Source organism: Heterodontus francisci, chromosome 32 (genome assembly GCF_036365525.1).
Source record: "Heterodontus francisci isolate sHetFra1 chromosome 32, sHetFra1.hap1, whole genome shotgun sequence".
Taxonomy (NCBI): domain Eukaryota; kingdom Metazoa; phylum Chordata; class Chondrichthyes; order Heterodontiformes; family Heterodontidae; genus Heterodontus; species Heterodontus francisci.
Window position 1 is genome coordinate 20,680,940 of NC_090402.1, and position 17,487 is coordinate 20,698,426.

The 17,487-nt window shown below is 41.0% G+C and overlaps 1 protein-coding gene across 3 annotated transcripts in view; it reads right to left on the minus strand.

Annotated features, from left to right (window-relative positions):
- Positions 1 to 679: 679 nt before the first annotated feature.
- zbtb43 (zinc finger and BTB domain containing 43) overlaps positions 680 to 17,487 on the minus strand; it is a 30,818-nt gene continuing 14,010 nt past the window's right edge. For 2 of the 3 annotated variants that reach the window (XM_068012444.1, XM_068012445.1), the window contains exons 2-3: positions 12,732 to 12,790; positions 680 to 9,656 (exon numbers count right to left, since the gene is read on the minus strand). In XM_068012444.1, coding sequence (XP_067868545.1) covers positions 8,220 to 9,656; positions 12,732 to 12,749 — 1,455 coding nt within the window. In that variant the 5' untranslated portion in view covers positions 12,750 to 12,790 and the 3' untranslated portion in view covers positions 680 to 8,219. The remainder of the gene's footprint in view (positions 9,657 to 12,731; positions 12,791 to 17,487) is intronic. The other variant, XM_068012446.1, reaches the window with a different exon arrangement.

Below are 17,487 nucleotides of genomic sequence, written 5' to 3' on the forward strand. Positions count from 1 at the left end.
TGCTGGCCTGGTCAGCGACGCCCACATCCCATGAATGAATACAAAAAAAAAATCTCAGCAGATTACGATGTGGGAATGTAAATGTTACATTGATGAGGAGCAGCACAGTGGTGCAGTGGTTAGCACCGCAGCCTCACAGCTCCAGCAACCCGGGTTCAGTTCTGGGTACTGCCTGTGCGGAGTTTGCAAATTCTCCCTGTGAAGGCGTGGGTTTCTGCCGGGTGCTCTGGTTTCCTCCCACAGCCAAAGACTTGCAGGTTGATAGGTAAATTAGCCATTGTAAATTGACCCTAGAATAGGTAGGTGGTAGGAGAATGGTGGGGATGTGGTAGGGAATATGGGATTAATGTAGGATTAGTATAAATGGGTGGTTGTTAGTTGGCACAGACTTGGTGGGCCGAAGGGCCTGTTTCAGTGCTGTATCTCTCTATGATTCTAAAACAGTTATTTACTTCCTTGCCACTGTCAACATCCTCCATGCATGCTCCCCTCCTCGGTGAAACAGCCAGCCCACACTGCACTACACATGTGGCAGCCACACTCTGCTCCCATTTCCGGACTGGCACAGTCAGATTATTTCGCAGCCCCTCTGGAAAGTCTCAATGGAATCCAGTTTAAGAAAGCACTTTTATTTTTTACAGCATGACATTAAAACAATAAATACGAAATACATTCCTCCAGCGTTTTACGGAAAAAAAGACAATGGCTGCCTGTGTTTGCAAAGTTTTATTCTCTAGTAACACCAGATTTTTTTATACATCTAACAAATACACTTATCGCCTTAAAATAGTCCAATTCCACTTTTCCTTTTTAGGTACAGCCAGGCCAGGTTTAGTAGATGATGGACTCCATTCTTATAAGTGAAAAATAAAATTATATTCCACTGAGAGTTGTGTTGTGGAACTCAGTTAAAAAAGGAGAGAAATTCATTATTTTTACTACTTTAGGACATAACTCCATTGCTTAAACTATTAGCACTATACATTGCTGTATTTTTGTAAGAGTGGAGAATAGAACAAGGTTCTCCATTTATAAAGCATCAATTCCAAGATCATTGTTCAAATAGGAAAGCCTTTTATTGCAGAGCGAATTCAAATAAGGGGACCTGCTGCATTTACACTGGGCTTAAGGAAATTAGCCTTCCTTTCTGCAACTTCACAAGAGGACAAGTAGATTTTTATTTCTGGCTCTCTTCATCTTATTCCTTAGTCACAAAAAAGTGTATGAATTGAAATAACAAGCATCCTTGATATTTGGAACTTACTATTACATATTCAAGCTGTACATCCACTTCTGCCACCACTGGGGCTGCAGTGTGCACTTATACAATTGCAGGAACTCACTAAGGCTGCTTCGATAGCACTTCTCAAATCTGGAACCTCCACCACCTATAAGAACAAGGGGAGCAAGTGGATGGGAACAACACCATCCTGACTTGGACATTAATCACCATTCCTTCATCGTTACTGCATCAAAATCCTGTAATTCCCTACCCAAACAGCGTTTTGGAAACACCTTCACTACATGAACTGCACCGGTTCAAGGAGGCAGCTCCTTCTCAAGATGAACTAGGGGTGGGAAATAAATGCTGGCCTTGCTAGAGATGTCAAGATCCCAAGAATTAATTTTTTTTTTTTAAAGTGTCAGTGTTACACTCCTCAAACTGTCTGGAGCAAGGATATATCAATTTGTAGTCAACTGGCATGCTTTGGACAGGGTCCAGCACAACCCTACCCAGGTCCCACATAAGTTGCCTTGCAATACAAAATAGCAGATGTAAAATAACTGAGACTTTAATTTGCGTCATGGATTCCACTTACTTACACTTCACATACAGAACAGTCTGCAGCGTGATAAAAGGGGTTAAGATTGTTATCTCAACTTGGATATTTTACTGCCTTGGAACACAGGCTACTCTTTAATATATACAAACTTTGCATTAATTGCTATTGTTTATTGTTCTCTATTTTCTTTTCTGCTGAGTGCAACAAGTGGCGCTTCAATCAACTTCCCCAATGAACAGAAGTGGTAATGTATCACTTGATTTGGTCAACAGTAATATCAGGATTTATTTTGTTATACACTATAATAGACCTTCACAGCTTGGACATGGACAGAAACATGTAGCTTATCAATGGGTAACACATTTTAGATGAAAACAATAGTCCAAACCATGAGATGGTCCCAAAATAAAACTTGAGAGACATGTTCAATCGCATTGCATCACAGAGTTGCGGGACAGATGTTATACCGTAAGATGGACAGAAAGCATGCAGACTAGTTTCAGATTTGTAATAAAAGTAATTATTGCCATCTATGCATTTAACATTTGTGTACTCTCTCACCATACACAAAGAAAATCTACATCCTATGATGGGAAAGGAGTCCTAAAATGGAAAAAAACAACAACCAAATTATCTTAGTCAGTTTACATTTATTTTACTATATGTAATTATACAAACAGTCAGAGTTTTCTTCTATGAGAAGAAGTTAATACTCACAGCATTGGCAACTGAAATAAACAAGCCATATGCTGTTCACTTATTAAAATGGAAAGAAATGTTTAAACCACAAAGAGAAAAAATAGATTCACATAATAGCTGACAGTACTGTGATTAGCCTCAGTGTAAATTCACAATGACAACACTTTTTAAATAACATTGGACAAAACATGAACACTTGTGATTTAACAGTTAATAAACAACTTTGATACCAATTGTTCAGAAAGATAATGATCATTTATATTCAAAAAACCCCTAACCCACATTGGTTAAACTAACATAGAAAATCATGTGGTGACCCACTTGCTTTTTAAACCGGAATAGAACAAAATATCAATTTGATATGTCTTTTTGAATATTTTCTGATGCACCCTGGGACTGGAGAACTGCAATATCCGAAAAAAAATTGCAATCTCTGTTATACCATTTACTAGGGAGCTCAAATGACAAGATGTCTTTTGTGTCAAAATTTCCTAAATACAAATCTTCTTTACACTTTTTGCAATTAGCATAAAATTATATAACTGGAAATCTCATTGCTAAACATGCTTTGAATTTTTGGGTTTGCAAAAGGAAGAAGTTCATTAGCTGAGGACTTTGTGCTACCTGATTTAATTGGCTTTTCAAAGAAAAAATATTAACTTAATCCTTGGCTTCTATAACATGTACCAAATTAGTAGCATCATTATTAATTTATAGAGTTTGAAGAAAACTACTAAGGAAACAAATTAGTTTGTAGCCCAATTATATAAACATTATTAATTAACAACATGATGCTACAGAAAGCAAAAAAAAACTGATATCCTTGTTCATTTGATAAAATATGCAAGATTCACAACCTTGTTACTTGATCTTTAAAGTCAAACCAAAAATGTTATTTATTTAAGTTGAGGCTGTGTGTATTTACATTTTGTAACAGCTAATCGAAATAAAGAACCAAGAACTTGAACAAAAGGTGCAATTGTGAAACAAAAGCCTAATTTACCATTTTATATTCAGTCTCTATTGTTCTGTGATATATCTTCACACATAGCACAGCACCCAGGCAACAAACACACAACAGTATGTTCTGAGCTTATTTCTCTATACAGTACCTTGATTAGGCATCATGGTTTATTCCCTCATAATGACCCAAGCCCAGCACCAGAAATGTGCGTGGTACTGTTCGTGGATATCTGAACTTATGACATTCAAAGCTTAGCTGTATTGACACATAAATAACAATACTTTTAACACAATGGAAACCTGACAAACTAGTGATGTGCAATAGAGAGGAACTCAATAAATTCACTGGAATTCCACTTGGCATCAAAAAACCTACTGTAAATACCATTTCACACAACCTAAATTTGCTGTAGCTAGCACTTGAAACTTTTACATTTGATATTTGGTAGCATTACAATTTAACATATAGTTTTATAGAACAGCCTTTACATAGACAAGATATCTGTTGGAAACTCACTGTATGGAGTTATACTGAACATTTATCACAGAAAAGGTCACATTTTTGAAGTTATAATAACACAAGAACGTCTCTCAAAGATGAGCATGAACTATTGCAACAACTACTGTAATTTACTGATTAAATGCTTCAATGTTTTTATACATTTCTGCCATATAAATTCTTTTGTTAGTATCCAGTCAATTATACTTCTAAAAACAGCAACTGTTTTAACGCTTCAGTTTTATTTCATATAAAAAGTCTAAAATCAATTTATATTAATCTATGATATAATAAACTATCGATTTCAAAATCTGATAAACTAAAACTCTGTAATCTAATAAAATAATCAGTGCACATTTACTTATCACCTTTAACACATTTAATTTTACATTATTTCAAATAACGATGAAAATGGTTAATAATGAGAAACAAAAAAGTAGTTACGGATTTAAAATACTGATTTTAAGGTTTGTTAAAAAAGTTTTAATTGAAATGTAGTCACTCATATTATTCCATGTCACTTATAGTACTTCCAAAACAGTTTCTTCCAATATTATTTGTCATATTACAACAGGTATTGCTCCATTAATAGATCCCTTGTGATAAACTCAATGGCATTTGACATAGGTGCAAAGTCAGTATGGAACTGTAAAATACTGTGATCACTGACAGCAACAAAAATTGTTTCAGGAATATGGAATACATGGGTGTGTTTCGGAGAGGAGGGGAACTAGTTGGATTCCTACTCTCGTGAAAAATTTAAAAATATGGTGGTACAGAGCATAAATCAAATGAGGACTAAATCTTAAATAAGACAATTCAACAAATTTAGATTTGTGTAATCAGGTGCAGGATACCATAATGAAGGGCAAGCTGCTCATTTCAAAAAAGACAGTTTAGTTACATGTAATATATGCACACAAAATCACTGAAGTTTCAATACTGAAGCAGACTATTTGGAGCATAGTATACAGGTTCTAGTTCCCTCAGCCGAAATAACTACTCTCATCCCACTTCCCTGCTCTTGACTGTACTTATTGCTGTTTAGGCTGTGAAGACAGCATATTGCAGGATGGGAGGGACTGGGGTCATTTGTCAAATATACAACAGTGAACCCCAAGTAAAGACAATCTGCTTCAATTTTACAGTGAACAATAAAGTGAATGAGTGATTGTGAAAATAGGTTTGAATTGGTCTATTGGAAACATATTTAAATTAGGGGAAGAGATTTACTCTCATGACTTTAAAAATCACTTAGCTGTACACCGCTGAAGCCAAACCTCAGCATCTTTTAGGGACCCTATATTTTTTTAAATGACACTTTTTAATCACTACTAGAATCATTTACTGTTTACAAATGAATTAAAATAGATAAATCAACTATGTTTTACAAATAAGCAATCAATTTTGTAATGCCATTAACCTGGGTTTTTAAAAAAAAAAGTAGTACAGGAGTATAAAATGTTTTGGCCGTTTTGTTCTCGGGGTCCTGTTTTTAAGAGTTAAGTCATGCAGGTCTATGGGATTCTTACACTGGACGATAGTGGATAGGGAGTCAAATAAGCTCAAATAAAGTTGGCAGGCCTGCTGCTCATTGCTTTATTCCAGAATTAACTAGTTACCAGAAAGGACATACAATGAAAGTTGCAAAGATTAAACAACACTTCAGTCTCTCTCTAATTGTCAAGGCACAAACAGATCTTTACTCCCTCACTCCAGTTCCCACCAACTAAATTGTGAGAGACATTTTGATAAATCCTGCTGGTACTGGAAAGTACATCAATGGCAGACTCAGGTCATTCACATCACTAATCCTTTATTTGATCCCTATGTATGTACTACAGAAATCAACATTTAAAAGTATCAATATCTTGAGGCCAAAAGGCAGCCCTTAATTTAAACACAACGGAGCACATTTTCAACTTGCTGCCCAGCTGTAAACCTGGCATTGCGGATTGACCACCCATTGCAGAAACCACCCGATTTTCATATCCATTCAAAATCAACACAAGTGAAAGTTGGTTGCTTTCTACAATGGACGACCAATCTGCTATGCCAATTTTATGCCCAGTTTAAAATCTATGACAAGTTTAAAATCTACACCATGTATCTACTTCACCTTCAAGTTCACCATTCAGCTTAAGTTATTAAATGAGATTCAAAAAGAATGATTTTTAAAAAAAGCAAATCAGCTTAGATTCTTTATAATGGCCAGGAACCCATTAATGGCAATGCATGCTCTTTCCCTCTTAAGGCACGATCTACTTAACCAAGCCTGGAGAAACTCAGACTGAAGTTAGAGACCTTCAAATGTGTATTATGATATACCTAAATTTTGATCTGTCTAAAATTATGCAGTTTATCAGCCGAGGAGACAGGTAAGCTTGCTGCTGCTTGTCCAGCTATGTCACTTTTAACTAGCCCCCACCCAATGACACACCTACCCCTCTCAATCCTACCAATGATTCAGTCTGGCTGCCCCATCGTCAACAGCATCCTGAAGTACTCCTGACCTTGCAAGCTCAGGTGTCAGATCATCATCTGGTTTCAAATTCCCTTTGGCAGGTGCCTCATTTTGGAGCTAAACTGAACCCAGAGACTCTGTTTACAGGAGATGAAATGATATTAACTCAATATACAAGTAGCAGCAGCTTATAGATACTACTTGCAAATATTACGACTTTTTGGAAGCAGTGTAAAACTGCCCATGAAAGTAATCTTCATGTGCTACAATTTACATTAATCTTGTCACTTCAGAGTCATGATGGGTTATAGCTAAACTATTGCTACAATTATTGCAAATCAACAATTTAGCTACTTGCAGCCTATTTTTTAATTTGTTGCCTAAAAATCAAAGGTATTTCATTCCCAGACTCCCTTTAGTCCTATTGCCTAACTACAGTAATGGAAAACTGGAATGGATGTGTAGTATTCAAGTACTTCACCAGCCATTTTCAAGAAAACAATTAACTTCAGATAATTTCCTACGCATCATTTGCAAACCATTAAATATCTATTGATAAGACCAACAAGCTGTTCCACTGAGTGCTGCACTTTAGGCTTTGGAGCTACTGGAAAGGAATCTTCTGTCTTATTAGTTTCTCTCCATCTCTTTTCCTCCCAAATGCACTGTCTTATTATTGTGTCACGGTTTCAAGGGCATAGGTCTGTTATGAATAATGTTTTATTAAAGGAAATCTTTTACTCATCAGGTTGAATAGCTGATTAATTGATAACTCACTCATTTATTACTTGTCCTCAACATTTACTGTGCCTAAGATACATTAACTTCAAATATATACAGTATGTAAATAATATAATTTTGAAAAAATGAATCAGTCAACTACCTTTGCTATTCTCAACTTGCTGCACACTTAGTTATTTAATGCTGGGATCAACTGAAACGAGTGTGTAGTACGCACTGCAAAGCTACCAAGAAGAATTATTAAATGTGTCAAATAATCCAATGTTACTAAAATATTTTTCCGAACTTTTGTTCTCATCGTCCAACATCCTAAATAGAAGCTCTGGCTGAAAGATTTCAGAAGTTTGAATGACTGTTGTAATTTGTATTTCTGTCTTTTGCAAACTGACCTATGGTGTATTTATACAAAGCACATTCGGAACCTATTAACACCAGGGGTCTGATTTAACTGCTAATCCTCAAGAGCCAAATATTTTTTTTGAGTATCAGACTCAAGAACACAGCAATTTTAAATGGAATTTCCACTAAAGTGCCCATTTCAGCCTTCGAGTATAAAATGATTGTAGACGGTTTTCACTTTTGGTTTTCATGCAAGTGATGAAAAGTAAAGCCACTTTAAACTGTTAACCTCAATCCTCCCTGTAACATAGAATTACCTTTGTGAGTTGAACATCATTTCTACAGTCTAAACTCAACAAACAATATTGGTGTGCAAATGGGGCTTGCAATACATTCGCAACATACCATTCTAAGTCTATTCTTGGTTTTGTTTTTCCTTCTTTCCACTCATTTTAATATATTATGTAAGGCTCAACTCTTCATTTCAGTTCACCGCGTCACATAATTGTGCAATATTTAAGTGTAACACTACTGGAAAATGGTTTTGGTTAAATAAGTGTTGTCATGACACCAACACATTTCTAACAGACTCCGAAGCCGTCTCTACTGAGACCGTTGATTTTCTACTGTGAATGAGAACGCCACTGAATGGGTCAAAAGCACTTAAAACATCTTCACTACATCAAGTACCATATATAATTTCACTCAGCCAGTTGGCTGTTAAGTTCTGTCAGCGGACATCAGGTACCTGATACAGCTTAGTGCAGGATGTCACATGACGATGGAAACTGTCTCGCCACATAAATTTCTTACCGCAGATGTGGCACTCGTACGGTTTAATGCCAGTGTGGATCTTCATATGGCCAACAAGATGGTGCTTCATTTTAAATTTCTTACCACAAACACCACAGCCGTAAGGCCGAAGACCAAGATGCATGCTCATATGCCGATCTCGCTGACTCTTGTGAGTAAAATTTTTGCCACATTGGCAAGGGTAAAGTTTGTAAACAACAGCTGTGAAGCCAGAGTGAGAGGTCTTTTCACTGACACCCAGTCCTAGCTCAGCTTCAACGCCATACCCTGGCAACCGATTCACCTGCATTTCAGCTGCTGTTAAAGGGTCCTGATGGTGTCCACTGACATTTATCTCCCCCCGGTCAGCTGAAAATTCATCCAGTGATGAACCATAGTAATCGACCTGTTCATCATAAGAACTATGCTCGGGACCTTCTTTAAAGACCTCCTGTGTTTTGGCAGCAATATTAAAGCTGTCATCAATGCTGGAAGATTGTATTACTGGTTCTGCCTGAGTAATATTTTCTGATTCAGAGACACGTTGCTCTTCGGTAGTAGAGCGTGTTGTTGCATTATCATAATCCTGTTCAAATTTTTCCTGTTTCACATACACCCACTGTTTGTGAGGCATTATACTGGGTTGACTATAGATTGGCCTGGTATACGAGTACTCCACACTATCACTTGCTCCTTCCTCACCATCCTGGCTGTTCAATTCTGCACTTAAATGATCATGCTCCCCGGAAGAATTGCTAGGAAGGTTGTCATTGTCCATTAATTGGGGCGGTGACATGTCATCCTCTTTGGGAGTCTCTTCGCCATTTTCATCAGCCTTTGAAACGTCATTCACACTTTTATAAAACTCAGGTTGCCCCACAGCTCCAAGTTCTGAAGGTTCTACTGAACCAATAAAATTGCTGCTGCTGGGTGACTGATGATCATTCAAATGATTAGACTTCTGATAATGAACTGCTGGGCACACCTTTAAAAGTTCTGTACACTTATCTACAACATGCCACATTTGAAGAAAGCTTGCCACTGTTAAGTAACTGACAATGTCAGTGGCTGGCAGTACAAGTTTTCCTGTGTAGCAAAACAACAAAACATTTTCAAATGCCTTTGGATTCATTACATCTGGTAGAAGGATTCGATTACTATTCTTCAGTAGTACCTGATCACAAAAATAAGGTGAAGTGGCAGCTAGGACAGCCCTATGGGCCCTGAATAATTGGCCCTGAACTTGAATAGCAATGTCACATAGCTGTCCCTCTTGACGCTGTTGGTTTAACTTCTGTAGTAGAGTATTTGTAAAATTCGGGAACTCCACACGAAAAAAATTAGTTGTTAGCTCCATCATGGATGAAAGCATGTACTGTTCAAAACATAAGACAACAATTATGTTAAACATGATTTTGGAAAATGCTAATGTAATGCATCATTGATAATCAAAACGTCATTGTGAAAAATGTATTCCTGTCTAAGCCTCAGAAACTAGTTGTTGAAATATACTATTTGCTGTCAAGCAAAACGGACATTTTGAAGTTCAGAAATAAAGCCTTACATTGTTACAAGCAAAATCAAATCTTTCTCCTAAGCTTTGAAGTCCATATTTGTCCAACTTCCTCCCATTGCAACCATTTTAGTGATAGGAATGATGGGCTGAATTTTATGAGCGCGCCACAAATTGCGGTGGCGCGCTCTGATCTTGGCGGTCTGCCTGCGCAGATCCGACGTTGCTGAGCCCCTACGATATTTTGCACGGGGGTTCATTTAAATGGAGGGGGCAGAGCCGCTGACCTTGATGAGGGGGCGGCCGCTCCGGCCTTGGCATCCGGCGCCACCGCACGGGCGCCATTTTAAAGGGCTTCAAGCCCTTCAGGTACATTTAAATTTTTTTAAAGGTGCCGCAGCACTGAAATGAGTAATAAAATTTTAGTGACACTTTCAATCCCCTCTCCCACCACCACCCCCACTGAGTTAATAAATAAATTAACCTATCCCCTCGGAAAACCAATTTTAAAAAATGACGAACTTTCACCCCCCCCCCCAACGTCAGCACCATCGCCCCTCAATCCCTTCCCACTATCCACAGACCCAAAAGGAGCGGTTTTCCCCGCTCCCCCCCACCACCCTGAAATTTTCACTCCTCCCCCCTCCCCACCAGTGTCACGCCTTGGAACTCCAAATGGAGTTCCGAAAGTGAGAGAGTTCCGGCCAGTGGCCAGAATATCGGTGTGAGACGGTTGTCGCTACCAGGCAGGTAATTATTCTTGAATTGTAATATCATTTGCATGTTAAAATGAAGGCCCTGCTGCTGAGTGGTGGGGGGGCTGCACCGAGGCCTCGCCGCCGCCACCGGTAAAATGTGGTGGGGCCTTCCTGGCATCGGGCGTTATGGTGGGCCTCTCCTGGAAGAATTTTCCTGGACCCACCCACCCCCCCCTCTCACCGCCATGAACCCCGACGTTGGAGTGCTTGTAAAATTCAGCCCGATATGTGAAAGAAAGGACTCAATGAGAGGGGAAAAAGCAGAAATAAATTATATAACACAGTGATTATACTAAAAAGGGCAGCGCAGTGGTTAGCACCGCAGCCTCACAGCTCCAGCGACCTGGGTTGAATTCTGGGTACTGCCTGTGCCGAGTTTGCAAGTTCTCCCTGTGACTGCATGGGTTTTCGCCGGGTGCTCCGGTTTCCTCCCACAGCCAAAGACTTACAGGTTGATAGGTAAATTGGCCATTATAAATTGCCCCTAGTATAGGTAGGTGGTAGAAGAATTGTGGGGATGTGGTAGGAATATGGGATTAATGTAGGATTAGTATAAATGGGTGGTTGATGGTCGGCACAGACTTGGTGGGCCAAAGGGCCTGTTTCAGTGCTGTATCTCTAAATAAAAAAAAAAGCATAATTATGATTCACTTTTAGAAATAACAACAATACCCATCAATAGGGTTTCTCTTAACAAATGGAAAGTTGTATGATCTATCCGCATACATTTTGCAAAATCATGCATGAGTGTAAACTGCATTCTCGTCTTACAAAAGCTTCTACTATGATACTGCTATGATATCTACACTAAGCCTTCGGTTAGAGGTAGAAAGTGAGATGAGTACTAAAACTATATCAGATGATTGCTGAAACAATCATTTCCATCTGTTTCTGTTATTGGTGCAATTAAGTGTTGTTTTTAGTTTTAAATCAGAGTTGTTCACATTAAAAAATTGGGGACATTGAATATCACGGAGAATCCCACTGAAAAAAAAAGAACTTTAAACCAGTTATATATATGTCAACAGAAGTCATTTTATCACTCAATGATACCAAACCATATGTCAATGTGGTAACCCAGAGTCAAACACACCTTCTGCTCAACCAATTAATCTTTAAGTAAGGATCTTCACTGTAACTTCTTCCACCCCATCCAAAGCTGGATCATACTTATGTAGGAATGCTATATTATGAACACTACTTTCCATTTTCAAAACACTTTCCCCAATTATTTATTTCTAAAATGCAGATTTTACTCTCACATTTTGTATGCATTTTTCTTGGACAACATGACAACCCATAGTTCAATGAAAATGCTGGCAGAGATCCAATCCTGCTCAAGTCAAAAAATTGTTCAACTGTCATTTTCCTGCAGTTACTTTCCACTCAGGATCATTTCTACAAATTATTCAAAATTCTATGCAAAAATTATACTTGCTCTCCCATGGACTATTGGGAAAATATGCCAGTAAAGAATCACTCCCGGTTTGGGGTTGGGGGGGATGGTGCGGAGAGAGGAGGTGGAAATCTGATTGCATTGCTTACCCTGGAGTTAAACTGTAGGTTTGAATTTTGAGGTGAAATAATATATTTATTTTGAAGATACTTTGCATTTCAATTTTATAGAGTTTTAACTATCCAGATGCTCACACACTTGAGAACATGCCGGGAGTTGCAGTTTGGTACAGCTTTAATGCAGGGTTGAAGTTTTTGATTAGTTGGCTGACAGCTTCAATATTATATGTTTCTGTTTTGGTATTCACAACATTTTTATTTTTCAATTTCAAAATGCTAAAGATGGAAATTCCCATTTATGGGATTGATCCATGTCGAATATTATTAATATGAATTCACCATTCCTAGTCCTTGATCTTAGTCAGTCAATTATTAATATTGGTTCGATGGCCCACAAAAAGACAACAGTCAGCCAGAAATAGTTTACTCTGTGTCCTTCGACAAACTGAAAGCAAAAGAATTTAAAATTAAACACATCTGCCCCTCCCCTTTTGGCTTTCAGAAGAGACTGTTTCCTCCATGACATCCTGGTCCACGCTTTCTCACTCCCAACACCTGCTCCCCTTTCCATGCAAGTGCAGGAGTTGCAACACCTGCCCTTTTACCTCCTCCTTTCCCACTGTCCGGGACCCCAAACACTCTTTACGGGTGAAAAGTGACTTACTTGTACTTTTTCCAACATATTATACTGTATTCGATGCTTATGATGGAGTCTCCTCGACACTGGGGAGACAAAATGCAGATTGGGTGATCACTTTACTGAACATTATCATTCAGTTTGTTTGCCAGACCCAGCGCTTCTGACCACTTGCCACTTTAACTCTCCATCCCACTCCAGTCTGACGTCTGTTGTTGGCCCCTACACTGTTCGAATGAAGCTGAACGGCATGTCAAGGAACAGCACCTCATCTATCTAAAAAGCACTTTAACAGCCTTAACATTGCATATAATTTGGACAGCGGGTGCTGGTAAAGGGGAATGGCTGCACCAGAGTCACTGGGAGTGGAGAGTTTGAGCTGGCGCTTGTTGTAAGGATCTGCTATCGGTACCTGGCTGATGGAATGGCTCACACTCCTGGTGTATTTATTCTGCCATATTCTTGGGCCAAAGCTACAAAATTTTGCCAAATTTTTAATACTTCCATACCCCTCTGTTAATCAGCTGTGACTATTTAAACCTCCTCTGCACCCATCTTTTGTTTCTCTACTTGTTCCATCATCTCCTCCTTTTGCCTTGCACTATTATCCCTTTTGCCATTTAATAACTTCTGCCCTCAAACCTATCATAGATCTTCCCCTTTGTTCCTTCCCTATGCCCCCACCCTCACCCCTCATTTTTCACTGGCTCTGCACTTGAAAGTAACAGACCTTTTTTTATATATTCGTTCAGGGGATGTGGGTGTCGCTGGCTAGACCAGCATTTATTGCCCATCCCTAATTGCCCTCGAGAAGGTGGTAGTGAGCTTCCTTCTTGAACCGCTGCAGTCCTTGGGGTGTTGGTACACCAACTGTGCTGTTAGGAAGGGAGTTCCAGGATTTTGACCCAGCGACAGTGAAGGAACAGTGATATAGTTCCAAGTCAGGAATGATGTGTGGCTTGGAGGGGAATTTGTAGGTGATGTTCCCATGCATCTGCTGCCCTTGTTCGTCTAGGTAGTAGAGGTCACCAGTTTGGAAGGTACTGTCAAACGAGCCTTGGTGAGTTGCTGCAGTGCATCTTATTGATGGTACACATTGCTGCCACTGTGCGTCAGTGGTGAAGGGAGTGAATGTTGAAGGTGGTGCTTGGGGTGACAATCGAGCAGCTGCTTTGTCTTCAATGGTGTTCAGCTTCCTGTGTTGTTGGAGCTGCACCCATCCAGGCAAGTGGAGAGTATTACATCACACTCCTGACTTGTGCCTTGCAGATGGTGGACAAGCTTTGGGGAGTCAGGGGGCGAGTTACTCGCTGCAGAATTCCCAGGCTCTGACCTGCTCTTGAAGCTACAGCATTTATGTGGCTACTCCAGTTCAGTTTCTGGTCAATGGTAACCCCAGAATGTTGATAGTGGGGGATTCAGCGATGGTAATGCCATTGAACGTCAAGGGAAGATGGTTAGATTCTCTCTTGTTTGAGATGCTCATTGCCTAGCACTTGTGAGGCGCAAATGTTACTTGCCACTTATCAGCCCAAGCCTGGATATTGTCCAGGTCTTGCTGCATCTGGACACAGGCTGCTTCAGTATCTGAGGAGTTGCGAATGGTACTGAACACTGTGCAATCATCAGCAAGTGTCCCCACTTCTCATTTTATGATGGAGGGTAGGTCATTGATGAAACAGCTGAAGATGGTTGGGCCTAGGACACTACCCTGAGGATCTCCTGCAGTGATGTCCTGGTACTGAGATGATTGACCTTCAACAACTACAACCATCTTCCTTTGTGCTAGGCATGACTCCAACCAGCAGAGAGATTTCCCCCTAATTCCCATTGACTCCATTTTTTCTAGGGCTCTTTGATGCCATACTTGGTCAAATGCTGCCTTGGTGTCAAGGTCAGTCACTCTCACCTTACCTCTGGAGTTCAGCTCTTTTGTCCATATTTGGACCACGGCCGAAATCAGGTCAGGAGCTAAATGTTCCTGGTGGAACCCAAACTGAGCATCAGTGAGTAGGTTATTGCTAAGCAAGTGCCACTTGATAGCACTGTTGACGACCTCTTCCATCACTTTGCTGATGATCGGGTGTAGACTGATAGGGCAGTAAGCGGCCGGGTTGGATTTGTCCTGCTTTTTGTGCACAGGACATACCTGGGCAATTTTCCACATATATGGGTAGATGCCAGTATTGTAGCTGTACCAGAACAGCTTGGCTAGGGGCGAGGCTAGTTCTGGAGCACGTCTTCAGTGCTATTGCCAGAATGTTGTCGGGGCCCATAGCCTTTGCAGTATCCAATGCCTTCAGCCATTTCTTGATATCACATGGAGTGAATTGGATTGGCTGAAGACTGGCATCTGTGATGCTGGGGACCTCAGGAGGAGGCCGAGATAGACCATCCACTCATCATTTCTGGCTGAAGATGGATGCAAATGTTTCAGTCTTGTCTTTTGCACTGATGTGCTGGACTTCCCCATTGTTGAGGATGAGGATGTTTGTGGAACCTCCTCCTCCTCCTGTCAGTTGTTTAATTGCCCACCACTATTCACTACTGGATGTGGCAGGAATGCAGAGCTTAGATCTGATCTGTTGGTTGTGTGATCGCTTCGCCCTATCACATGCGGCTTTCGTTGTTTGTCAAGCAAGTAGTCCTGTGTTGTAGCTTCATCAGGCTGACGCCTCATTTTGAGGTATGCCTGGTGCTGCTCCTGGCTCCTGCTCGCCTGCACTCTTCATTGAACCAGGGTTGGGCCCCCCGACTTGATGGTAATGGTAGAGTGGGGGATATGCCAGGCCATAAGGTTACGGATTGTGGTTGAAAACAGCTTTGCTGCTGCTGACAGCCCACAGCGCCTCATGGATGCCAGTTTTGAGTTGCTAGATCTGTTCAAAATCGCTCCCATTTAGCTCTGTAGTAGTGCCACACAACACGATGGTGGGTATCTCAGTGTGAAGATGGGACTTCGTCTCCACAAGGACTGTGCAGTGGTCACTCCTACCAATACTGTCATGGACAGATGCATCTGCAACAGGTAAATTGGTGCTGTACCACCTATCCTTCGTGGGAAAGTTTCTGCGGGAAAACACCTTTGACCACCAATTCATCAGGCAGTGGTCTGTATGGAATGTCCTCAAAGCTCTAGGGGAAAAGGAGATGGTGGATCCAGTCGGATGGTTCCCCGAGCAGACTGCCAAAGAATGCCTCATCACCAGAACTTTCAAACAAGCACCAAGACGTTGCTTGGTTGGTGGTGAAAAGGGCCCTCCCAGTCAGATCCTTCCTGCACGCCCGGAATCTCGCCCTCTCCACGCACTGCCCTCGAGGTGGTTGCGGTGGGGAAGAGACAGTTGCCCATCTCCTTCTGGAATGTGTCTTTGCAAAGCAGGTGTGGAAAGAGATGCGGTGGTTTTTGTCGAGGTTCATCCCAACCAGCTCTGTAACACAGGAGTCTGTGCTCTATGGGCTGTTCCCAGGGACGCACACTGAGATAAACATCAACTGCTGCTGGAGGGCTATCAATTCGGTGAAAGACGCTCTTTGGTCTGCCCAAAACTTGCTGGTCTTCCAGCGCAAAGAGTTGCCCATGACTGAGTGTTGCACACTGGCACGTTCCAAGGTCCAGGACTACATGCTGAGGGACACACTAAAGCTGGGGGCAGCTGCTTCAAAGGCTGAATGGGGAAAAACCTCTGTGTAAGGTCCCCCCACCAGTGAACTGAGGGGCTGGACCCATGGGAAACCCCTTGGGCTGTATACACCAAATATGGGTTTGCTGTAAAATGTACATGGCATGTAAAATGGAATGGAAGGGTTGTGAGGCAACTCACTCCTGTATCGAAGAAAACTGATTTCCTTTGCACTTTTGGAATGTCAACTTGGTGCTGTTTTGAACTGTTTTGTAATGCATTTTTACAGATTTTTATGAATAAAGTATATTTTTGGGAAAAAAAAAGTAAATTGGTGTGGACGAGGCCAAGTAGGTTTTTCCCTGTTGTTGGTTCTGTCACCATGCCACAGACCCAGTCTAGCAGCTATGTCCTTTAGGACTTAGCCAGCTCAGTCAGTCGTGGTTCTACTGAGCCACTCTTGGTGATGGACACTGAAGTCCCCCATCCAGAGTACGTTTTGTGCCCTTGCTACCCTCAGTGCTTCTTCCAATTGGTGTTCAACATGGAGAAGTACTGATTCATCAGCCGAAGGGGGGTGGGGGGGACAGTAGGTAGTATTCAGCAGCAGGTTTCCTTGCCCATGTTTGACCTGCTGCCATGAGACTTCATGGGGTCCGGAGTCAATATTGAGGACTCCCAGAGCAACTCCATTCTGACTGTAGACCACTGTGCCGCCACCTCTGGTGGGTCCGTCCTGCCGGTGAGTCAGGACATATCCAGGGATGGTGATGGTGGTGTCTGGGACATTGTCTGCAAGGTATGATTCCGTGAGTATGACTATGTCAGGTTGTTGCTAGACCAATTTTGGCACAAGTTGTTAGTAAGTAGGACATCGCAGGGAAAACAGGGCTGGGTTTGCCATTGTCGTTTCCAGTGCCTAGGTCAATGCCAGGTGGTTCATCCGGTTCATTCCTTTTCTTGGACGTTGTAGTAGTTTGATACAACTGAGTGGCTTCCTAGGCCATTTCAGAGGACATTTTAAGAGTCAACTACATTGCTGTGGGTCTGGAGTCACATGTAGGCGAGACCAGGTAAGGACGGCAGATTTCCTTCCCTAAAGGACACGAGTGAACCAGATGGTTTTTATAACAGTCGACAATGGTTTTATGATCACCTCT